Here is a 23,758-nt window from a genome sequence, read left to right on the forward strand (position 1 = left end):
TGCCCCAGCTGGAGTGCAGTGGCACAATCTTAGCTCACTGCCACCTTAAACTCCTGGGCTCCAGCAATCCTCCTGCCTCAGCCTCTCATGGAGCTGAAGCACAAGCACAGGAGGGTATTTTTGAACTCCAGGTTCTTGAACTGCTGGTCTCAAGCGACCTTTCCACCTCAGCCTCCCAAAGTGCTGGTACTATAGGCATCAGCCACCATGTTCAGCCCAGATTATAGTCCTAATGTCATAAACACAGTATAACCACCACAACGAACAATGCTTATGTGGAGCTTTAGAGTTTGCTAGGTGTTCCACAGAGACTCCATAAATTTGCAGAAGGAAAGATTTTTAAATTGTGTCTAAATTTAGAAATTACCAGAAGCAATTTTAATAAGATATTGCAAAGAAGAATCAAGAGTGAATTGCTATGTCAAACATCAGAATTAAAAGCAGCTTTTGTAATGCATAAAACAAAGTGCATGAAACAAAAACAGGGTAGGGTAGATGGACATATGTACAGATGGAATGTACTAAATCGTCCATATTCAACTATATCTTAAGGGATTCTTATCAATTGAGTTTCATAATTCATGTTTATGAAATACGTCTATTCTCTGTCCAAGTGATATTTTATCATTTTATGCCTTATCTACAACATGGTGGATAAAATTTGACAAAAACAGAAATACAGAGGCTCAGGGTTATAATTTAGATGAGTGAGAAGAGCCTCTCTAGAAAATCAACTTGATACCAAGATAAGAGTTCTTACCTTGATAAAAGAAATATCAAGAAGCAGAGAAATTTTGTTATTTATTATAAATAGGTGAGTATGGTTCCTATGTGTGACCTTCATCGCACCTTGATTAAGTCACAGGTAAGTCTTCCGTTTAGCTGTCTGGATATTGAATTTCTGTTTTCTTTCACTTTCTTGTCAATGCAAACAAGTCAATGTATGGTCCAGTACATGAATAGACAAAGTACAAATTGTTTGTTTCATTTTCTCCCTATAACTGAAGTTGATTCTCTTCTTAAAGGGAAATTCAGATTTCTTTACAAGAAAGGCCTTATTTTATTATTTCCACAGCAATAACCCAGTTATATTGTTTTTATGAATGAAGTTTAGTGACAAATTTTAAAATAAGAATTGGATAGATATAGCAAGAACTTTAAAAACTGAAATCATTTTTCTTTTCTACATTTTAGAATATTTCTCAAAATGTACACATTTCTTTTTTTATTATTCCCTTCATCTATTAAAATCTTCAGACCTGGGCAGAGCCTGTGGCTCAACAGAGTAGGGCACTGGCCCCATATGCCGGAGGTGGCAGGTTCAAACCCAGCCCCGGCCAAAAACTACAAAAAATAAAATAAAATAAAATAAAATCTTCAGACCTAAATTTGTCTATAAGCTCTACTCGGTCTAGTCACTGGTCCCAAAGGTGAGTCTAACAGCAAAGGCCCCATAACTACTGTAAAATGACCTTCTTCCTTCCTCACACTGGGCATCTGGACTAAGTGTTCTTCAAGCCAACCACTGTTTTTTCTCAATTAGACACCAATGTGTACCCAACCATAAAGTTTTAACTGAAATAAACTGGTAATGTCAAGGTTAGCAAGGACACACATTTCCTTTTTAACAATATAATATTTAATTTTTTTTTAAAGAAAGAGTCTCACACTGTCACCTTGGCCAGAGTGCCACGGCAATAGCCTAGCTCTCAGCAACCTCGAATTCTTGGGCTCAAGCGATCCTCCTGCCTCAGCCTCCCAGGTAGCAAGGACTGCAGGTGTGCCCCGCTACATCCAGCTAATTTTTTCAGGCTGCTTATAAACTCCTTCCCTTAAGCAATCCTCCCACCTTGGCTTCCCAGAGATAGGATTGTAGGTATGAGCCACCACTACTGGCTTAAAATTATTATTTTAAGATATTAATTTGAATATAATAGTATCAAAAGCAAAAGGTAATCTAAATTTTCATTTTTTATTTTAAGGGTTAGGAGTCACTTTGACTCCCCAATTAAAGTTATGAAGCCTGTCTTAAGGAAACATGCATATGCAGTAGTCCCCCCTTAGCTTTGAAGCAGACACTCCAAGACCCCCAGGAGATGGGTGAAATCATGGAGAGCAGTGAACCAAATTTTTAGTCAGAACACATTTCTGTTCAAGTCTTCCACCTACAACATAATCCCTTTTTCATCTTAACTAAATACTTATTATACACTGTGATCATAACTTTTGCAGTTTTGAGGTGTGACAGAAAACTAGTACAAATTTTCAATTAAAAATAAACTAGCATGAATTTCTTCTTCCTCCTCACAATTTTGTGTTCCACTTCCATCCAGGTTAATACAAAGGATGTAAAGTCTCCATTTTTTTTTTTTTTTTTTGCAGTTTTTGGCCGGGGCTGGGTTTGAACTGGCCACCTCTGGCATATAGGGCCGGCGCCCTACTCCATTGAGCTACAGGAGCCGCCCCCTCCTCACAATTTTGAAAATAGATGATTTGTTCTTGGCCAGGCACTCACACCTGTAATTCTAGCACTCAGAGAGGCTGAGGCGGGTGCATTGCCTGAGCTCATGAGTTCAAGACCAGCCTGAGCAAGAGCAAGATCCCATCTCTACTAAAAAATAGAAAAACTGAGGCAAGAGGATCACTTGAGCCCAAGAGTTGGAGGTTGCTGTGAGCTATGATGACACCAAGGCACTCTAGCCAGGATGATAGCTTGAGACTCTGTCTCAACCAAAAAAAAAAAAAAGATTTGTTCTTATCACAGATCTGAGCAATCTCAGCTAATTTTCTTCTTTCCTAGGCAAGCTAAGAACTTTCATCTTTCCAATTAAAGGAAGCACTTTAAATTTTCTCTTTGGCACATCGGAATTGCCAGTATCAATACCCATATGCATTGAGGCCATTATAAAGTAAAATAAAGGTGATTTGAACATAAACACTGCAATTACCATAACACTCAATCTGATCACCAGATGGCTATGCAATGACTAGTGGACAAGTAGTTTATGGCTCAGACACCCTGGACAAAGGGGAAATTCATGTCCTGGATGGGATAAAGCAAGACAGCATGAAGTTTTCATCACACTAGTAGGAAGGGTACAAAATTTAAAACTTATGAATTTTTTATTTCTAGAATTTTCCACTTAATATTTTCAGACCTCGGGTAACTGAAAAAGTGGAAGCAAAATGGTGGATAAGCAGGACAGATTATAACACTGGAATTTCTAAACTTCCTTTTTGAAAATGGCATCTTATCTAGGTAGAAATGGGATGAGAAAAAAACTTTTCCAATTTTTTTTTTTTTTTTTTTTTGACAGAATCTCCCTCTGTCACCCTAGGTAGAGTGCTGGTAGCATCACAGCTCACAGCAACCTCAAACTCTTGGGCTCAAGTGATCCTCCCACCTCAGCCTCCTGAGTAGCTAAGACTACAGACACCCACCATGACTCCCAGCTAGTTTTTTCTTTTTTTAGTAGAGACAGCATTTTGCTTTTGTTCAGGCTAGTCTCAAACTCCTGAGCTCAAGCAATCCACCCACCTCAGCCTCCCAAAATGCTGGGATTACAGGTGCAAGCCACCAGGCCCAGCTTTTTAAAACTTCTTTAATGGCATGCAGGTCCACAGTTCTCCCTTCCCCATCTGGACAGTAATGACTATAATGCCCTTCCCTGAATGCCCTAAAAGAGCCCATATTCCTCTTGACAACTCCTCCTTCTAAATTCCAGTATCAACATTGTAGTGTATAATTAATCCTTTGGATTATATAATAGTAAATGCCATAGCTAGCATCTATACTTTGATTTAATTATCTGATGGAAAATATATCCAGTAAGAGGAAAAAACAATAAGGAAGTCTCGAACTGACCAGAGATCTGTTTCCAAAAAGCTCTAAAGAGACAAAGGTGTCAAATACATTGAGTACATGGTAGAAAAATGTGACTGGATGTTATGAACTAAATTGTGTTTCCCCAAAATTCATATGCTGAAGCCCCGGCCCCATTGTGACTATATTTGGAAATTTTAAGGAGGTAATTTAAGTTGAACAAGGTCGTAAAGGTAGAGCACTAATCTGATGGGAGCGGTGTCTTTTTAAGAAGACACAGAGACCCCAGGGATATGGGCACACTGAGAAAAAGCCCTGTAAGGAATTAGCAAAAGACAGGAACCTTCGAACCAAGGAGAGAGGCCTCAGGAGAAACCAACCCGACCAATACCTTAACCTTGGATTAGCAATCTCTAGAACTGTGAGAAATTCCCTTCTGTTGTTTAAGCCAGTTTAAGCTAGTTGGTGACATTTTGTTGTAACAGCCCTAGAGAACTAAACACCAACTACAGAGCAGCGAATTATAGCTGACAAAAGCAGTACCCAAAGACAAGAGCTGAAGAGCTGGCAGCCAGGGCCATAAACAAGAAGCATCTGTGAAACCATGTGGCCTGGTACAAGAGCACTGGGCCAGGAGATCACCAGCACTGCCCATCTCCACTCCCCCAGGGCCTGCATTTCTTCAACTGGAATACTGACGGGTTGGGTGGGCAAGGTGGTCTCTGATGTGCTTTCCTTTCCTTTAACTGAGAACATGTAACAATCCTTACTGTCCAGGACCCTCTGCTGAAAGAGCTGGTCACTAAATAGGCAGTGGATGCTTACTGGACAGCCGCTCCAGGCAGCACATGGTAAGATGGTGCAGAGGAGACAGAAGTGCCTACTGTTTACAACCTCTTCAAAGAACCAGAACACACACAGGTGATGAAAACTTCCAGGTGTATAAAAAGCAACATAAAAAAAATGCAAATTGTTAGGTTCAACAGTAGCTGGGCCTATGCCTCCACACCATGCTAGTTTTCCTATTTTTAGTAGAGATGAGGTCTCATTCTTTGCTCAGGCTGGTCTCCAACTCCTTAGCTCAGGCAATTCACTCTCTAAGCCTCCTCGAGTGCTAGGATTACAGGCATAAGCCGCCACTCCCTGCCTCAAATTATTTTATGAATCCAATAAAATACTCAACAAAATCCAGAAAGGATCTTTCAAGGAACTTGACAAAATGATTCTAAAATTTATATGGATGTACAGAAGTGCCCAAAGGGCAAAAACCATTTTTTTTTTTTTATTGTTGGGGATTCATTGAGGGTACAAGAAACCAAGTTACACTGATTGCATTTGTTAGGTAAAGTCCCTCTTAGGCAAAAAACATCTTTAAAAAGAATAAGGCATAGATGACTTGCCCTATCAGATACCAAGATACTATATTATAAAATGGTAATGATGAAACAGAGAGGAATTTGAGATGAGTGGATCAATGATACTGGAAAAACAAAAAAAAAAAAGGCTCAGAAACAGCCACAGACAGATGGCTGTAACAGAGATGGCATCAGAAATGAATGAGCTTCAGACTGGGCACAGTGGCTCTCACCTATAATCCCAGTATTTTGGGAGATTGAGGCAGAAAGATCATTTGAGGCCAGGAACTCAAGACCAGACTGGGCAACATAACAAGACTCTATCTCTATAAAAAAAATTTTAAAACTAGCCAGCCATGGTGGTGTACACCTGTACTCCCAGCTACTCCAGAGGCTGAGGCAAGAGGATCATTTGAGCCCAGAAGCTCAAAGCTACAGTCAGCTATGACCATGCTACTATACTCTACCCTGGGCAACAGAGAAAAACCCTACTTCTTAAAACAAACAAACAGGCTCGGCACCTGTAGCTCAAGTGGCTAGGGCGCCAGCCACATACACCGCAGCTGATGGGTTCGAATCCAGCCCAGGCCCGCCAAACAACAACAAAGAAAAATAGCCAGGTGTTGTGGCAGGCGCCTGTAGTCCAGCTTCTTGGGAGGCTGAGGCAAGAGAATTGCGTAAGCCCAAGAGTTGGAGGTTGCTGTGACTGTGATGCCATGGCACTCTACCCAGGGCGACAGCTTGAGACTCTATCTCAAAACAAACAAACAAACAACAACCAAAAAAAAGCTTAAATAAATTAACAAACCAAAAATAGACAATAAATGAGACTCTGGGGGCAGGGGGAGAAACACACAGTCACTAGTGTTGAAACTGATGGTTCTCCCTATCAAAAAAAGAAAACTAGGACCTAGCGAAGTGCAAAAAAATGATGAGTTTTAACTGTTTTTCTAGATGGTGCAAATAAATGCTTTTGCATATTATATTTTCATTTTTGTTACCTCTGAAGATTGTGGGGTTTGGGAGGATGTTGATGGGGAGAATTTCTGAAGAATCAAGTAGGAGTAAAATGAGGCTTTTTTATTTCTTATGTTTGCTTTGAACTTTAGCAAAATTTTAAGTAATTACTGAAAAGGAAAATGAATTTGAGGAAAAGGTGAAAGAGATCAACTAAGTAGGAGCTCTCCCCCACCACACACAGCCCCCTTCTTCTCCTACACCCCCCATCTCTGTGAATGCTGTTTTCCTTTCCCTGTGTTGTGCTAAATTGGGGATTCCAAACATTTTTTCCAAAAATAAATTAACTTTGGTTCAACCCATAATATACATTTCAGGCTATGATCAAAATTAAGGAAATGTCATTTTCCTCCACCTAACAGAAAAGAAAGGTAAAACCAGTTACATAGTTTAATATGTTTAATATGCAAATCACTGTTAAAATTTGTATCACCCTAAAGAGTTATTTTTGCCCATAAGCGTGGTATGCTACACATCACCTGTAAGTTATAGATCAAATACAGTGCTGTGTGTGTGAAGCATCTTAAAATTATTCAAATAAAATTTGATCGTAACATTAAAATTTAATGCTTTACAAGTCTTCCACTGGTAGAAGCTCTTGCTAAAGGCCCTTAGCCATTTACTTCTCTAAATAATTCAAGTAGCCTGTTATATTCAAATAATAGCTCTCCATCAAAAAATAATTTTTTTTAAACTGGCCTTGTTAAGGTTCAAGCACGCACCTTTCACTGAGTCCATTCAGGACGTGAGAAAACTGTCCCAATGAGTTTTAAACAGGGTGTCTCCAAGTTAGAAAGAATCGTATCATCTAAGCCTTACCTGATTAAATTCTGGCAGACCTGGCATGCTGGAGCACATCTAAATTAAAGAAATAAAACCTCTATTAGTTTATATGTATCTGAAAACATATTTAATGCTTATACAGTGAATATCTATTATTTTCCAAGGTCTAGAAATCAGGGTGTGCTGAGTTTTCATAGAACATTTTACAAACATTCTGTCATTTACTACATACAACTGTACTGCAGCGACTATGATCTGATTAATGAAAAATTGAGTTTGGAACAATACCTAGATTTAAATCTCACTGGTTTAACAATTCCTCTGAGCCTCAGTCTTCACATCTGAAAATAATATCTGCCCCATTACTTTATCAAAAGGATTATCTAAGACAATATATATGTCTTACAGTATACAGCACATTATTATCCACTGTGTATAATCATAATAGCTGGAGGTTTTTTGTTGTTGTTTTGGGGTTTTTTTACAGACAGAGTTCTGGCTATATTACCTAAGCTTGTCTCAAATTCATAGCCTCAAGCAATCCTCCCACTCCAGCCTCCTAAATTGCCTGGCTCAATAGCTATTATTGTTATTAAACTATGATGATGACAAAGACTTCTTGACAATCAAGTAAGAAAAAATACATAACGTAGCCATACACTTCATGTGCAGTTTAAAATACTGTGCAATTTTAAATTGCACACCAACTTTATGGCCACCCTGTATATAAACACATTTAAAACCATAAAACACTATCAAATCAAGGGACTGTTGGTATGATTATAATGATTACCCTGACAAATCTGTTATTTTTTTATGATTCAGAAGAACCTTCTGAATTTGGGGATTAGCATTGTAAAAATCAATGATTATATTTTCAATGCAAAGAATTTTAATGGAATTCGAGTTACAATAATGGAAGAAAAGGTAAAGTTCATAGAATAAGGGTCACTCCAGGTTATTCAGAAACTAATATTCAGAACTTTCACATCTTCCTGTCCCAGCCTTTTGGGGAATGTCTTTTCACGGAAGCTTTACTTCAACAAGTTGAAAATGAGAAGGAAAAAGATGTTATAATTAAATCTATCAGATTTGTTTCATATTAGGAGCTATAAGAAGAACCAATAAACAAGATAAGCTTTTATCAAAATTTATGATAGTGAACTACCAACCTTTTCCTGTCCATTATAATGAGGAAAACTTTACAAAAGCTACAATTTTCAGAATCCTACTAGGGTCTAAAAAAAAGGCTGGCATAGAAGAAATAGCCATAGTCATTCACTAACTTTTTTTATAATACCAAAAAAATAGAGACTGCTTTTTTTCCTTCACAAAGTGTAATATGCCTTGGACCCATTCATAGAGAATTAGGATCATTGATGTTCTTTGTGAGTGTATGGGCTGATAATAGACTTATGAATAGTAATTTCATCACTTTGTGTGAGGTTCAGGGTGATTGTAAAGATGATTATCCATTTACAAAAGTAAGAGGAACCAGCGGAGCTTAAATCTGCTTTCCACAGCAGATACCATCATATTACAAGATGTCATAAAAGTTGAAGGGAAAAATCAAGGTTACCCTGGGATATTGTAAACATTTTCTAAGCAGGTAAAAAGAGAATTTCCAATCACAGGGCTTATAAATCATAGATAATTCCGTGAGGGTGGGACTGGTAAATGTTTAACAAAGAGCAGTATTTCAGTCATCCCCCAAAACTAGAATTTCAAGAACCTCAGCACACTACCCTTCATAAGCATCTGGTTATACTTGTACACTTTAAACAAATATAAAGCCAATTGTTCAAAGGAATCTAAAAATTGAGTGACCTAATTAAAATATTGGTCTTCTATTTTCCTTTTCATTTTTCTCTCCAAGGCAATCCATTCAATTTTAATTTCATGAGTCTGATTACCTGGGAAATTTTTCACAGCCCTTCCTTTCCCTATCTTTCAATGGCAGCAGTTTTTTTGTCTTTTTGGTTTTTTTTTTTTTTTTTTTTGAACTTTGGTCCACAAGTAGAGCTTCCAAAGGATTGTCATGAACTCTGAATCATCAAACGCATTCCATTCCACTGCCCATTATCTGCTCAAACGAAAAGCTCAGGGGAGGAAAATGAAACTAAAGTTACCTGTGTGTACCCTGAGCACACGGTGCTGAAAATATCCCAGTCATTATTTTCCATAGATACTTTAATCAGGGATAAGGAACTTGGCTTTTTTTTGAGACAGTCTCACTTTGCCACCCTCACTAGGGTGCCGGGGCATCATACTCACAGCAACCTCAAACTCTTCAGCTCAAGCGATCCTCTTGCCTCAGCCTCCCAAGTAGCTGGGACTATATAGGTGCCTGCCTCAACGCCCGGCTATTTTTTAGAGACAAGGTCTCATTCTGGCTCAGGCTGGTCTCGCACTTGTGAGCTCAGGCAGTCCACCCACCTTGGCCTCCCAGCGTGCTCGGATTACAGGTGTGAGCCACTGCACCCGGCCTGGGATAAGGAACTTTCCACAACTTTCACAATATGTTGAATATTCAGAAGTTAAATTATGTATCCAAATCCGGCAAAATGGGTACACCACCAAATAGTTCCCTAATTTTTATCCCCGCCCCAAAAGAAACAGGAGCATCAAGTAGAATAAAGTCCACCATAATATTAACAGTAACATCATTAAAATTAGATCTTTTCTTTTTTATACTTCATTAATTCATTGAACAGACTTTTATCAGGAGACTGCTATGTGGCAGACACTGTCACAGGCAATGGGTTAAGGAAAGGCACAAGACTGACAAGGTTCCCGTTCTTATCAGATTTTCTACAACAATCATGTAATACTTTTATAAAGTGAAAGAAACAAACACTGAAAACATTAACTCTGTAGATCTTATCAAATCTTTGAGACAAGTCATGTCTCTAAGTTTCTATAAACAATCCTTCAAGTAAAAAGATCCTTCCTTTACAAAGAAATATATAATTAAAGATTATACCTATGAGGATCTTTTGAGCTGGGTATGACTTTGTTACATTCTCTCTTGTCAAATACTCCTTCAATCCAGGATTTCTGAAACTAAACAGAAAGTGTGGTTATGTAATACTCCACATGAGAAAACAGTGTAACCACAGTAGTTCAGGTAGATACAATATATTTAAGTATTGTGGATGACAATTTAAAATGCCAAGGCCAACCCCAAACAAGCTAAGCATTTACTGGCTTTGATTACATAACACAGGCACAATTAAGCCAGGGGTGAAAAATCAAAATACAAGTTAATTGGTCAATAATCTCACATTGAACAATGAGATCTCTAAATATACAAACTTCTAGCAAGGAAATAAAGATACAACTGGTGTGTTCTCTTAATTCGGCTGAAAGTCATTTTCATACCTTGTACCATAAGCCTATGGAGACAATGTCAAGCTTTCAAAACTTCAAAATTCTCACTCATATGGAGAGGCTAAGATTTCACAGGAAAACTGGAGAGAGGAGAGAAGCAACCTCTCTGCAAGCATAGCTTACCATTGGCTGTGCAGCAGCACGTCATACGGCCTGTAACTGTCCCCAAATACAAGTAGAACATTGGTACTTGCTCTTCTCCCTTATAAAATCCCTTCTATTCTATAAAATTCAAGTCACAACCAAGCTCCTCCGTAAGCTGTCTTCCAAGTCCAGGCAGAGGAGGACATTGCATCCACCACAGACAGCTAGCTAATGAGCTTGGTCTTGTCCTAATAGAAAATACTTTGTCCTACTATGAAATTTTCTTTTTTTTTTTTTTTTGAGACAGAGTTTCACTATGTCGCCCTCAGTAGAGTCCCGTCGAGCTCACAGCAACCTCAAACTCTGGGCTTAAGCGATTCTCATGCCTCAGCCTCCCAAGTAGCTGGGACTACAGGCACCTGCCACAACACCTGGCTATTTTGTTGTTGTTATTTTTGTTGTTATTGCAGTTGTCATTGTTGTCCAGCAGGCCCGGGCCAGGTTTGAACTCCACATTGGTGCAGTTCCCACCTCACTCTTTTATCTACTCCTATCCTGCCATGGGATGATATGCACCAGGCCAGAAAACATGTTACAAATCCAGCTATGACACCTCATCATCACCCTATGTTCAGGTATCCAGATGGTTACCAATGAGGCAACTTATGAAATCCTTTACATAGTTCAATGGATCTTGTCCAATATGCACCAACCCTAAACATAAGTGTTCGTTACTGAATAGAAATCTAGATAATTAGCTCTTGTTAAACAAAAGAAAGGAAAGGAAAAAAACAGATTGACTGCTTCCTGTGTCTTTAAAACATACCTATAAGCAGGGAAAACTTCCTAGATAAAGGCTAGATTCATCTCAAGTCATTCTACCCTTTTTTCCTTCTGCACGGCAGCAATATTTTCTATATATTGAGAGACTTCCACTAAATTGGCAAAGTTCTAAAAACATAAACTTGGAAAACTCCAGAGTCCTAGAATTTAAAAGGAACAGAGAAGTCACAATCTATTATTCACTTTAATAAAAAAGACACAATGTTTCAGAATCAGTCAACACTGTCCTCTATTCAAAAATGATAATTTAATTTATACATTCTCCAAACATTTATTGAGTACTAATTTTTGCAAACCACTGACAAAGGTGCTACACAGAAGTCAGTATGTCCTCAAAAAAACTTCATTTTGAATTTCAAATATCTGAATTTCATGAATTCATTCAATAAATATTTTGGACAAGTCTCCATATTTCAGGATGGGACTTCTATGGCAAACGAAACAAAACTCCTGCTCTCAAGGACAGTAGAATAAAAAGGAGGAAATACAAGAAATTGATATAATTAAACTTAATGTACACCAATTAGCTATTAAAACCAGATGCAAAAAGCGTTCACAATTTAGGAGCCTAAATATACACGTTAAGCAAGCTGGGCTCAGCGATGCTCTCTTTTGAAAGGCTGGAAAGTGGGACTTTCCAGGAAAGTTACTCAATTTCTTCATGCCCGTTTGCTCATTTATAAAAATGGAGATCATAAAATACCTCATAGAGCTAGCTCTCTGAAAGGCTTAGATAAAGGCTGGGATTTCTTCCTGGGTCTTATTTTGGTTGGTGGCCTGGGATGTATTTTTTTCCTAGAAAAATCCATCCTGACCTCCAAATTTCCCTCACAGGTCTCTCATACTGCTTCATGGGCCCACTGTCCCCTCCTGGACTCCAGCTTCCATAGGTCCAGTGCCAGTCATTTCTGTTGCCCCAGGGCCCAGGCAATGATTGTTTTTGTCTTATTTTTTGTCTTTTGTTGTTTTGAGTCTCACTCTGTTGCCCTAAGGTTGAGTGCCATGGCATTATCATAGCTCACAGCAACCTCAAACTCTTGGGCTCTGGCCTCAGCTTCCTGAGTGAGCAGCTGGGACTACAGGTGCTTGCCACAATGCTGGCTGATTGTTTTTCTATGTTTAGTATAGCCAAGTCTCACACTCCTGAGCTATAGCAATCCACCCGCCTCAGCCTCCCAGAGTGCTAGGATTACAGGCATGAGCCACTACACCCGGCCCCAAGGCAATGATTATTGAACAAGCCATGAAGTGAACACACTTAAATAGAACTTCAGGAACCCACGTGTACAATTTTCCCTCCAAAGGTGTAAACAAGAAGCCTGTGTGAAACAAGAACATAGAAATTTTCCTTCCACAAAATCTCAAAACTACCAGAAAGACAGCTTTAGTTGTAAGTGTTTCAAACAGATCTCAATTTAGACCTTTACCTTCCCCTCAGTCTCATAATAGTAACCTTTTCTATATACTCTCCAGTACATAGCAGAGAGCCCCGCTCCCCATCCAGTTCAACAGAACCAAATGATTGTTGGTTCTGATTCAATGGCTCAAATCTATATGGGACAAACATCCAATGTGCTGGCCTCTGCCACTGGAGCAGCAAATAGTCATGGCCATCATAGTTGCAAATGGCATAATCGGCAGGCCTAATTCATGGATTATGCCATTTGTGCAGCTGTCCTGGTAGTCTTAGGAGACTGGGTTTTTTGTTCTTTTTTTTTAGACATAGTTTCACTTTGTTGCCCTCGGTAGAGTACTGTGGCATCATAGCTCACAGCTCACAGCAACCTCCAACTCCTGGGCTTAAGCAATTCTCTTGCCTCAGCCTCCCGAGTAGCTGGGACTACAGGTGCCCGCCACAACACCCAGCTATTTTTGTTGCAGTTTAGCCAGGGCCAGGTTTGACCCACCACCCTCTGTATATGGGGCCCACGCCCTACCCACTGAGCCACAGGCACCACCCGATTTTGTTTGTTTTTTTAATTTTCGCTATAGGTGGGAGGGAAAGACAGAGGAGAAGGGAAATAGTGTTGGTCTCAGTTTGCCTGACCCTAAACAAAATTATACTTTACATCCAATCTTAGGCCCAAAATGAAGGTGGGGATTTCCAAAGAAATATCCAAAACAAGCGAAATGAGATATCTTGGGAATGGGACCCAAGTCTAAATGAGATAGGGAATTGGCAGGCCTAACTCCATTGCTGGTCAATTCACAGTCACCCAGATGTGGAAGCTACCTAAGTGCCCATCAACTCAGGAACAGATTAACAAGCTGTGGTATATGTATACCATGGGATACTGTTCAGCCATAAAAAGGATAGAGACTTTACATATTTTGTATTTACCTGGATGGATTTGAAATACATTCTTCTTAGTAAAGCATCACAAGAATGGAAAAGCTAGTATCCAATGTACTCAATAATAATATGAAACCAAGATAAACAACTACATGCCCACATGAGAGAAAAACAGAAGTATATTTAAGTGAGAGGAAGGGAGAGGAGGGAAAGGGGAAAGAGGAGGGGGAAGGCGATTGGCAAGTTCTCACCTAATGTGAACAAAATAAGGGTATACAGCACACCTGGGTGAAGGGCTCAACTACAACTTGAACTTTACCTTAGAAATGAAAACAACGTGACCTAAATATTTGTACCCTCACATTAATCTTAAATGTAAAAAGAAAAATTTCTAATTAAAAAAATTAAAAAATAAAAAATAATCATAAAAAAAAAATTCAAGGCCCAAACCAAGACAAACAGGAAATCAGGATGCAATAAAGAAACAGGTTAAGGGCCGTGCCTGTGGCTCAATGGGTAGAGCACTGACCCCATATACCAAGGGTGGCGGGTTCAAACCCAGGCCCGGCCAAACTGCAACAAAAAAATAGCCAGGCGTTGTGGCGGGCGCCTGTAGTCCCAGCTACTCAGGAGGCTGAGGCAGGAGAATCGCCTAAGCCCAGGAGTTGAAGGTTGCTGTGAGCTGTGTGACACGACGGCACTCTACCGAGGGTGATAAGAGTGAGACTCTGTCTCTACCAAAAAAAAAAAAAGAAAAGAAAGAAACAGGTTAAGTAAGACCAGAAAAAAACAATGCTCACCCTTCTTGCTCATTATACCCTGCTTATAATGTGTTAGCACCCTAACACAAATGCCCACTGGCACCTTGACAGTTTACATTCAACATTATAACCCTGGAAGTTACTTTACATAGTATGAAAAGAAGAACCCACCTTCATTTCTGGAAATCTCCACCCTCTCCCCAGAAAATCCATGAACAGTCACCCTTTATTTAGCATATATCAAGGGATAGCCATAACTACTGTTCACCAGCAATGCAAAGGTGCAACTCTGTCTATGGGGAGCCTGCTTGCTGTTGGTTTCTTTAATAAATGTTGCTTGTTTCCAACTTAAGGCTTGAATTTTTTCCTGAGCAAAGCCAAGAACACTCTTGGCCTTCAGGCCAGACACAAATTTTGGGGTCCACTTTCCTGCAGAAATTCATTTATGTTTCACATACAACTTATGAGCACAGACTAAATTTAGTTTCATACAATACTTTTCATAATTTTGTCATTAAACACAGTTTCGACTTCATTGTGACTGCTACTCGTCACATGAGGTCAGGTGTGGAATTTTCCACTTCTGGCATCCTGCTGGCCCTTAAAACGTTTTGGATTTTGTAGTATTTTGGATTTTAGATTTTTGGATTAGAGATGCTCAACCTGTATTTTAGAGGTATTCTTTAATTCTCAAAAAATGATTTTTTTCTAACATCCAATCAGCCTCCATGATTGGGATAAAAGGAAACTAAGGTTAACAGGTCATTTGTTTTCTTTTTATGGTTTTTCACCTTTAAAAAATATCTAACATTTATCAAATACTTCCACAGTGGATCTGACAATTTATTCCCATTCTGGCGTCCCCAGTCTGTTAATATTTTAACATCATAGCACTAACCATGTTTATTTGCACTTACTGGGCTTTCTCTCTTAACCTTATTGTAATCCACTTCAAAAGAGAGTGTTATCTTGAAATCCATAAGGCCCAAATTCATCAAATAGATAGGTAATATTTTCAGACTCTGGATCAACATTTGATATTTTCTCTGCAGAGCTTCTCCCTTGGAGCAAGACCCCCCCTCTTCAAACTGAGTGCCAGACACCTGGTCTCCAGCTTAACTTCCACAATCATCTGTCAGCTCAGGAAAACTCCATCAGTGCAAAGCCAACACATTCACTTGGAAGAGTCAGCTCAGGGCCTCTACAGAATTGCATGAATTCTACAGGAATACCTCATCTGACTCACATAGTCCAAGAGGGACAGCCTTGGAAAAACAGTGTCCAAACCCAAAATATCTCAAAATCAAGGGCCTGTTCCACCAACGTTGGCATGAGGTATACTGACTGATTTTCCACTAAATACTCTGTCGAGAGGTTGCTATTTGGCAATGCTTCACAAAGAGTACAGAAGACAACTTTATACATTTTTCTTGTTTGAGGTGGGAAAAGGTGGTCACTATTTAGCTGGTAGTTTTAATTTTGTGTTCTTTTTTTTTGTAACTTCTCTAAAAATGAAATGTTATATGCCACTGCTGCATAGGTGAGAAACTGTACTGACATTTCATACACTGATTTGTCAACCAAAGGCCATTTGAAACCTCAGAATAAAGTTCTAGGCCACATAAACTCACAAGAAAATGAGTAAAACATTTAGGAATCCTCCACATGGCCAACTGGAGAATTAGGGGAGCTCAACAGTGACCATTCCAGAAGAGTTTATCACAAATATGAAGATTAAAATGATATCATACCCTTTCCCCTCTCTTTCCAAGTTGGAGAAAGCCCTCCTTATTTCAGCCCCAAAACCCAATTTCAAAATAGCAGCGGAAAACATCCTTTTGTTCAGATGTCGCTCATGATCCAGGGTTTGACCAGTCTCCTGGTGAATTAAATATACAAATGAAACATCTGTGATTTCAGACCGTGTTAAATCATCTTGATAAGAAGAGGCAATGGAAGATTACTTTATGAGTTTTCTTTATAATTGTCCCTGGATAGTAAAATACAGAGCTTTAATTGAATGTGGAGCCTTTTGCATGTGGTACAACCACTCTAATCCATTAAGATTTTTCAATCAGATATCTACAATCCTCTCCAATTTTTAAGCAGCAAAATACCCACAAATTTGTTATCTGTGCACACAGATAGCCTTTACTTAGGCTACACGTACTATGTTAAATTATCCAAAACTTTACTAAGACTACCTCTGAGTGAACTACATAATCTAGAAAACCTCTTCTTCGGGTGACCAGTGAAACTATACTTTTAAATAACTTCCTTTTAGGAAATTTGCCATCGTCTGGGACAATAAAGTCTTTACTAGGAGTTGCAGGTTAAATTTTATTTATGTCATCCATAGTAAGATTTACATACACAGTGGAGATTGTTTGCCCTATTTTTTACAACAGGAATTTTCTGCTTAAAATTTGGTAGAGACACATACCATATATGTAACTTGGACAAATTCAAAAGCTTTGCTATGATCCTAACACTCTGGGAGGCCAGGCAGGTGAATTTTCTGAGCTCAGGAGTTGGGAGACCAGCCTGAGCAAGAGAGAGACCACCTCTCTATAATAGCTGGGTGTTGTGGTGGGTGCCTATAGTCTCAGCTACTTGGGAGGCTGAGCAAGAGGATCCGTTGAGCCCAAGAGTTTCAAGTTGCTGTGAGCTATGACTCCGTGGCACTCTACCCAGGGTGATAGAGGGAGATTCTGCCTCAAAAAAGAAAAAAAAAAAAACTTTGCTAAAAGAATTAGAAAAAAGGCTGGTAAGTGAAAAGTAAGGCAGAAAGAGAAATAATTTTAAAAGCATGGGTAGTTTCATTGCCATTCCACATTCAGAAATACAGTCAGTTACAAACATCTGCCCTGTGTACAACTCACCCTTATGAACAGAGACTATTATACAATTAAGTTCCCAAGTTACAGACATCCAACTGACACGTGACTCGCACTTACAAAAGGAGGCTATTACAGGTGATAGGTAAATGTTCCTGCTCCAACTTACATACAAATTCAACTTAAGAACAAACCTATGGAAACTATCTCGTTCATAACCCAGTGACTGCCTGTCTATCAAGCCCAAGAGCAGCAGTTCTCAATCATTTTGGGCTTAGGATCCCTTCATATTGATAAAAGTTATCAAGGACTCCCAAAAGGCTTTATTGTGTGTGTGTGTTTTAGAGACAGGATTTAACTCTGTCACCTAGACTAGACTTCCATGGCACTTTGAGAGATCACTGTAAGCCCCAACTCCTGAACCCAAGTGATCCTCCTGCCCCAGCCTCCCTAGAAGCTAGGACTACAGGCATATGCACCATACCTGGCTAACTCTTTTATTTTTGCTAGAGACAGGGTCTTGCTATATTGTCTAGACTTGTCTCCAACTCCTGGCCTCAAGCGATCCTCCCACCTCAGCCTCCCAAAGTGTTGGTATTATAGACATAAGCTACTGCCTCTAGCCCCCAAAAAGTTTCCATTTATACAAATTATGTCTACCAAAAAAAATTATGTCTACCAATATTTACCATATAAAAAATTAAAACTGAGACCTGTCTCATTAGTTCATTTTAACCTATCACACTGACATAAAAATTTTCAAAAACAATTAAGTTTTTGAAAAGAGCATTGTCTGGTATTTTTGCAAATCTCTTTCATGTCTGGCTCAACATAGCTGGATTCTCATATTTGCTTCTGCATTCAATCTGTTTCAATAAACAGTTTGGGATGAAGTATAAAAAACAATGGGCCTTAACACAGACATGTAGTTGAAAAAGGAAAGAGTATTTAAACCGTGTGAGATACTTGTGTTCACATGATGTAACCTTTGGAAAACTCCACTATGCACTCATGAGAGAAGGAATAAAAAGGGCAAATAGCACCTGAGTGACACTGAGAAAATAATTTTGACTCTGAAGACCCTTTGAAAGGCTGGCTCTCAGGGACCTCTAGTCCCTGGACCACACATAAAGAACTAATGCCAAGGAGTGACTTTTGTGTAGACACTAGGGCAAAGTTGTGTGGCAGCAAAAATATACCACTTCCCAGTTGGTCTCAGTTCCCACATGCATATCATGGTCTGCACATCTCATCTCAGTGAATAAAGTCTAGTATTTCAAGAGTCTCTATTTAATCTAACCTAGTACTCAACTGGAGAAAGTTCCAACATAGAGAACAAGTGATTAGAGATAAAAATATTTATATACTGTACTTTATGAGCAATGTTAAGGGACTTTTTTCTGTTTTTATTTATATTGGGGGGACAGGCAGGGGATGGAAGGGAAACAGAGTCTCACTCTGCTGCCCAAAGCTAGAGTATTGTGACATCAGCCTAGCCCACAGCAACCTCAAACTCCTGGGCTCAAACCATCCTCCTGCCTCAGCCTCCCAAGTAGCTGGGACTATAGGTACCTGCCAAAAACGCCTGGCCTTTTTTTTTTTTCTATTTTTAGTATGGATGGGGACTCGCTCTTGCTCTAGCTGGTCTCGAACTTCTGACTGCAAGCAATACTCCCATCTTGGCCTCCCAAGAGTATTAGGATTACAGGTGTGAGACACCCTGACTGGCCTGAGCCATCATGCCCACCCAGGGACTTTTTCCAGGATAATTTTGACTGTAATCCATTTCTAATCATACAGCTAATTTTGGTTCCTACTACACCCACTGTCCTAAAGACTTCATTAAAATCAGTGACCTTACTTTATGGGGGCAAGACATGATTGCAAGAGGGACTTTACCTAACAATTGCAATCAGTGTAACCTGGCTTATTGTACCCTCAATGAATCCCCAACAATAAAAAAAAAGTCAGTGACCTTGGGAAGCTTGTGGTGTGTGGAACCAGGCCTTCACAACCCTTAGGCAGGACACATTCTACCAGCTTTTCCATTCGTCCTTTAAAGCATTGATATTTCTGGCTCAGCGCCTGTAGCTCAGCAGCTAAGGGTGCCAGCCACATAGACCGGAGCTGGCTGGTTTGTATCCAGCCCAGGCCCGCCAAACAACAATGACAACTACAACAAAAAAAATAGCTGGGCATTGTGGCGGGCACCTGTAGTCCCAGCTACTTGGGAGGCTGAGGCAAGAGAATCACTTAAGCCCAAGAGTTGGAGGTTGCTGTGAGCTGTGATGTGACAGTACTCTACCCAGGGCAACATAGTGAGACTCTGTCAAAATATCAAAAAAAAATTGATATTTCTAAGAAAAATAGGTTTATTCATACACTCATTAAAAATATACTCACTCTAAGAAAAAACACTGAGCTTTAAAAAATACATATACTTAATCATATTATTTATATATCATAAATAAATGAAACATTTATGATGGCTTTATGCCCATAATCCTAGCACTCTGGAAGGCTGAAGCAGGAGGATTGCTTGATGTCAGAAGTTCGAGACAAGCCTAAGTAAAGCATAACCCCATCTCTACTAAAAAACAGAAAAATTAGCTGGGCATTGTGGAGGCCACCTGTAGTCACAGCTACTCAAGAGGCTGGGGCAGGAGGATCACTTCAGCCTAAAAGTTTGAGGTTGCTGTGAACTAGGCTGAGGTCATGGCACTCTAGTCTGGGAGATAAGTGATACTCTGTCTCAAAAAAAAATAAATAAGTTAATTAAATAATTAAAAACTGCCCCATATGCCAACACTAAAGGAGAAGTACTTATATTTACAAACAGATACGAAGTAAAAGAGCAGGTCATAAATGGCACTAGAGTAGGCCACAGGATTCTACAGAAGGAGAATTCCATCGGCTGAGGATATTTCAGAAGTCTTCATGGAAGACCCAGAATTTCAGAAGGTCCTTGAAAGACAACAAAGGTTTTGAGAAGCAATGATGTAAGTCCATGGTAGTTAGAAATGCAGAGATGTTTTTGGAAGAGAATTTAGAAGAGGTTCATGTTAAAGTGATGATGAAGGCCATGAGGTCACTGAAAAGCAGAGAATAGAGGAAATTTTAAAAAGCCGAGAATATATATATATATATATATATTTTTTTTTTTTTTGAGACAAAGTCTCACTATGTCACCCTTGGTAGAGTGCCGTGGCATAACAGCTCACAGCAACTTCGAACTCTTGGACTTAAGTGATTCTCTTGCCTCAGCCTCCCCAAAGTAGCTGGGACTACAGGCGCTTGCCACAATGCCCGGTTATTTTTTTGTTACAGTTGTCATTGTTGGTTAGATGGCCCGGGCTAGTTTTGAACCTGCCACCCTTGGTGCTTGTGGCTGGTGCCGTAACCACTGTGCTATGGGCACTGAGCTGTTCTTTTTTTTTTTTTTCTTTTTTTGAGATAGAGTCTCATTTTGTCGCCCTCGGTAGAGTGCCGTGACGTCACATCTCACAGCAACCACAAACTCTAGGGCTCAAGTGATTCTCTTGCCTCAGCCTTCCAAGTAGTTGGAACTACAGGCGCCCACCACAACTCCTGGCTACTTTTAAAGACAAGGTCTTGCTCTGGCTCAGTCTGGTCTTGAACCTGTGAGCTCAGGCAAACCACCTGCCTCAGCCTCCCAAAGGGTTAGGATTACAGGAGTGAGCCACCATACCCGGCTCTAAGAATTTTTTTGAAACATCTAAGCTTGAGTGTGCAGAAGAAAGAGTTCAAAGAAAAAAGAACAGAGATTACTAACCAGACAGTAGCATGATAAACTGAATTAGGAAAAGGAGAAAAAAGTTTGCATCATTACAAAAGTGGAAAATTTCAAAGAAAAACTAATGTGTTTAATAATGCAAAGAAAGTAAGAGTATGGCAATTGTGTTTATCACAAAGAAACTGACAGAGATTCAGAAATGAGATTATAATACAGAAGAGGCAGCTAGTCAGCATAAGATGTGCTTGGGTGAATCCACATTAATGTAGACTTTCATAAATGCCCAAGGTTTTACCAGGTGTTCTATGTACTTCCGCTAAAGTAATACTCACAATTGTGTGACTAAACAATGCTCACTTCCTTGTTACATAGGAGGAATACGTTCCATTTAATACCGACACCAGAGGCCTTTTACACAACATTTTATAGGCAAGTTAAGAGAAAGTTTATTTTATGTTGAAAAAACAGGACTTTGTAGACAAATGAGAGGTCAACAAAAAGAGGCATGGAGGCCAGGCACAGTGGTTCACACCTGTGATCTCAGCACTTTAGGAGGCCCAGGTGAAAAGATCACTTGAGGCCAGAAGTTCCAGACCAGGCTGGGCAACTTGGCAAGACTCTGTCTCTACAAAAAATAAAAAAATTAGCTGAGCTCAGTGGCAGTTTCCTGTAGTCCCAGCCTCCCGGGAGGCTGAAGTGGGAGGATCACTGGAACCCAGGAGCTGAAGGTTACCGTGATCTATGATTACAACACTGCAGTTAAACCTAGGCCAGAACAAGACCCTTCCAAAAAGGAAGGAGGGAGGGAGGAGAAAGTGAAGTGCTATGAGAGAACAAAAATCACTGTAAATATCTCGGGGAGATAGAAAAGAGATTGAAGGAAATGACATGAACAGCCAAAGAGAAGGCTTGGTCTTGAAGAAAATTCCTCTGCTTCTGATAGAGATAAGGAATGGATGACAAACTTTTCCTTTTTGGTAATTTTTCCCAAGGTTCTGTTAGTCATGCTCTACAGAAAGTCACAGCCCATTTAGCTCTGAAGTTTGCAAACTTCAGCATTCCTTTTTTCTCCTCTTGACCAGAGAGAGACCGGGAGGTAAGAGATACACATCTGCATTCACAGTCTCTTCTTTTTATCAGCAGCACTCTACAGTACATCAGCACAGAGCAGTACATTCCCCAAAATAGATTCTATGGACCACAAAACGTATGAAATATTCTCTGAGTGAAGTATCCACTAGATTTAAATAGATGGGGGACTCCAGCAATATCCCCCTGGACACCCCATGGAGAATATAATATTCCCACCATACGATATTACAGAAATTTCTCCAATAAGCTAACATAAAAACATGTACCTGTGAATATGTGGGTCTGTAGACATCTGCACTAATAGGAATTTTGAGTAAAAGAAAAGAACAAATGTAATCAGGGATGGATCACCAGGCATTCAATAAATCAAGTCAAGCTGTAATGAAAGGAAAGGAGACGGAACAAGAGCAAGATGACATTGCTTTCTTCTCTGGCCTATAGGTGATCTCTACCAACAAACTAGAGAGATCTTGTTCTCCCTGTGACTCCCGGGGCTTTGACAATAGTTTCCAGCCATCCAGTGATAAATTTTCATGAGCATTCCTTTAGCTACACCTAGAAATAGGCATTCCACATCTCTTCTAAAAAATAATGGAATTCTCCCAGAAGCCACCACTCTTCCTCTTTCCCTAGGCAGCCTGAGGTGATCTGTGAAAATGGTTTGCTATTCACTTGACCCAGAAAACCCCACAAAGTCATGCAAGTCAAGAAGTTCAAATCTCCACGTTCACTTTAAGAACACATGTGAAACTGCCCAGGCCATCAAGGGTATGCACATATGAAAAGTCACCAAGTATCTGAAGGATGTCACTTTAAAGAAACAGCGTGCACCACTCTGAGGTTACAATGGTGGAGGTGGTAGGTGTGCCCAGGCCAAAGAGTGGGGCTGGACACAGGGTCAGTGGCCCAAAAAGAGTATTGAACTTTTGCTGCACATGATTAAAAATGCAGAGAGTAACACTGTACTTAAGGGTTTGGGTCTAGATTATCTGGTCATTGAGCATCGCCAGGTGTACATAGCACCTGAGATGCATCACCGAACTTATAGAGCTCATGGTCACATTAACCCATATATGAGCTCCCCCTGCCACACTGAGATGATCCTTACTGAAAAGGAAGAAATTGTTCCCGAACCAGAAGAGGAGGTAGCACAGAAGAAAAAGTGATCCCAGAAGAAACAGAAGAAACAAAAACATACGGCACAGGAATAGAAGCAAGGTAAAATAAATGCAAATAATAATAAAAAAATTATAATAATCATAATCGCTTCAAGTAAACCCTCTACAACTGTATACCTAATTGCCACATAGCAAAAAATAAAGCAAACCCTCTAATCCCAGCTACTCAGGAGGCTGAGGCAGGAGGATCACGTAAGCCTAGGAGTTTGAGGATAGCCTGGGCAACATAGCGAGATCCCTGGCCTCTAAGATATAAATAAATAAAAGTAATAGTAATAAAATAACACACAAAAGTTTCATTTCCAGAAGGCCAATCTCCTTATACATTCACTATGGCTCTAATAGTCAAAAGTTTCAAAATACCTGTAGCAGAACTCTGCCTACTTTTTCCCACCAGCCATCTCTCAAGATGGCCGTCCTCTAGGCGGCACCTGTAACTCAAAGGAGTAGGGCGCCAGGCCCCATATGCCAGAGGTGGCGGGTTCAAACGCAGCCCAGGACAAAAAAAAACATGGTTGTCCTCTCATCCGGGCCATGACAATTTCTTT

The 23,758-nt window shown here is 39.8% G+C and overlaps 1 protein-coding gene and 1 pseudogene across 1 annotated transcript in view; one reads left to right on the forward strand and one right to left on the reverse strand.

Annotated features, from left to right (window-relative positions):
• The window catches only part of TRPM6 (transient receptor potential cation channel subfamily M member 6), a 200,706-nt gene that overhangs the window by 159,959 nt on the left and 16,989 nt on the right, over positions 1-23,758 (reverse strand). The window contains exons 2-3 of the mRNA XM_053575241.1: positions 9,962-10,041; positions 7,015-7,053 (exon numbers count right to left, since the gene is read on the reverse strand). Of these exons, the coding sequence (XP_053431216.1) occupies positions 7,015-7,053; positions 9,962-10,041 (119 nt within the window). The remainder of the gene's footprint in view (positions 1-7,014; positions 7,054-9,961; positions 10,042-23,758) is intronic.
• LOC128574553 (60S ribosomal protein L17-like) lies at positions 22,689-23,243 on the forward strand (annotated as a pseudogene).

The sequence above is a fragment of the Nycticebus coucang genome, chromosome 2, assembly GCF_027406575.1.
Source record: "Nycticebus coucang isolate mNycCou1 chromosome 2, mNycCou1.pri, whole genome shotgun sequence".
NCBI lineage: Eukaryota > Metazoa > Chordata > Mammalia > Primates > Lorisidae > Nycticebus > Nycticebus coucang.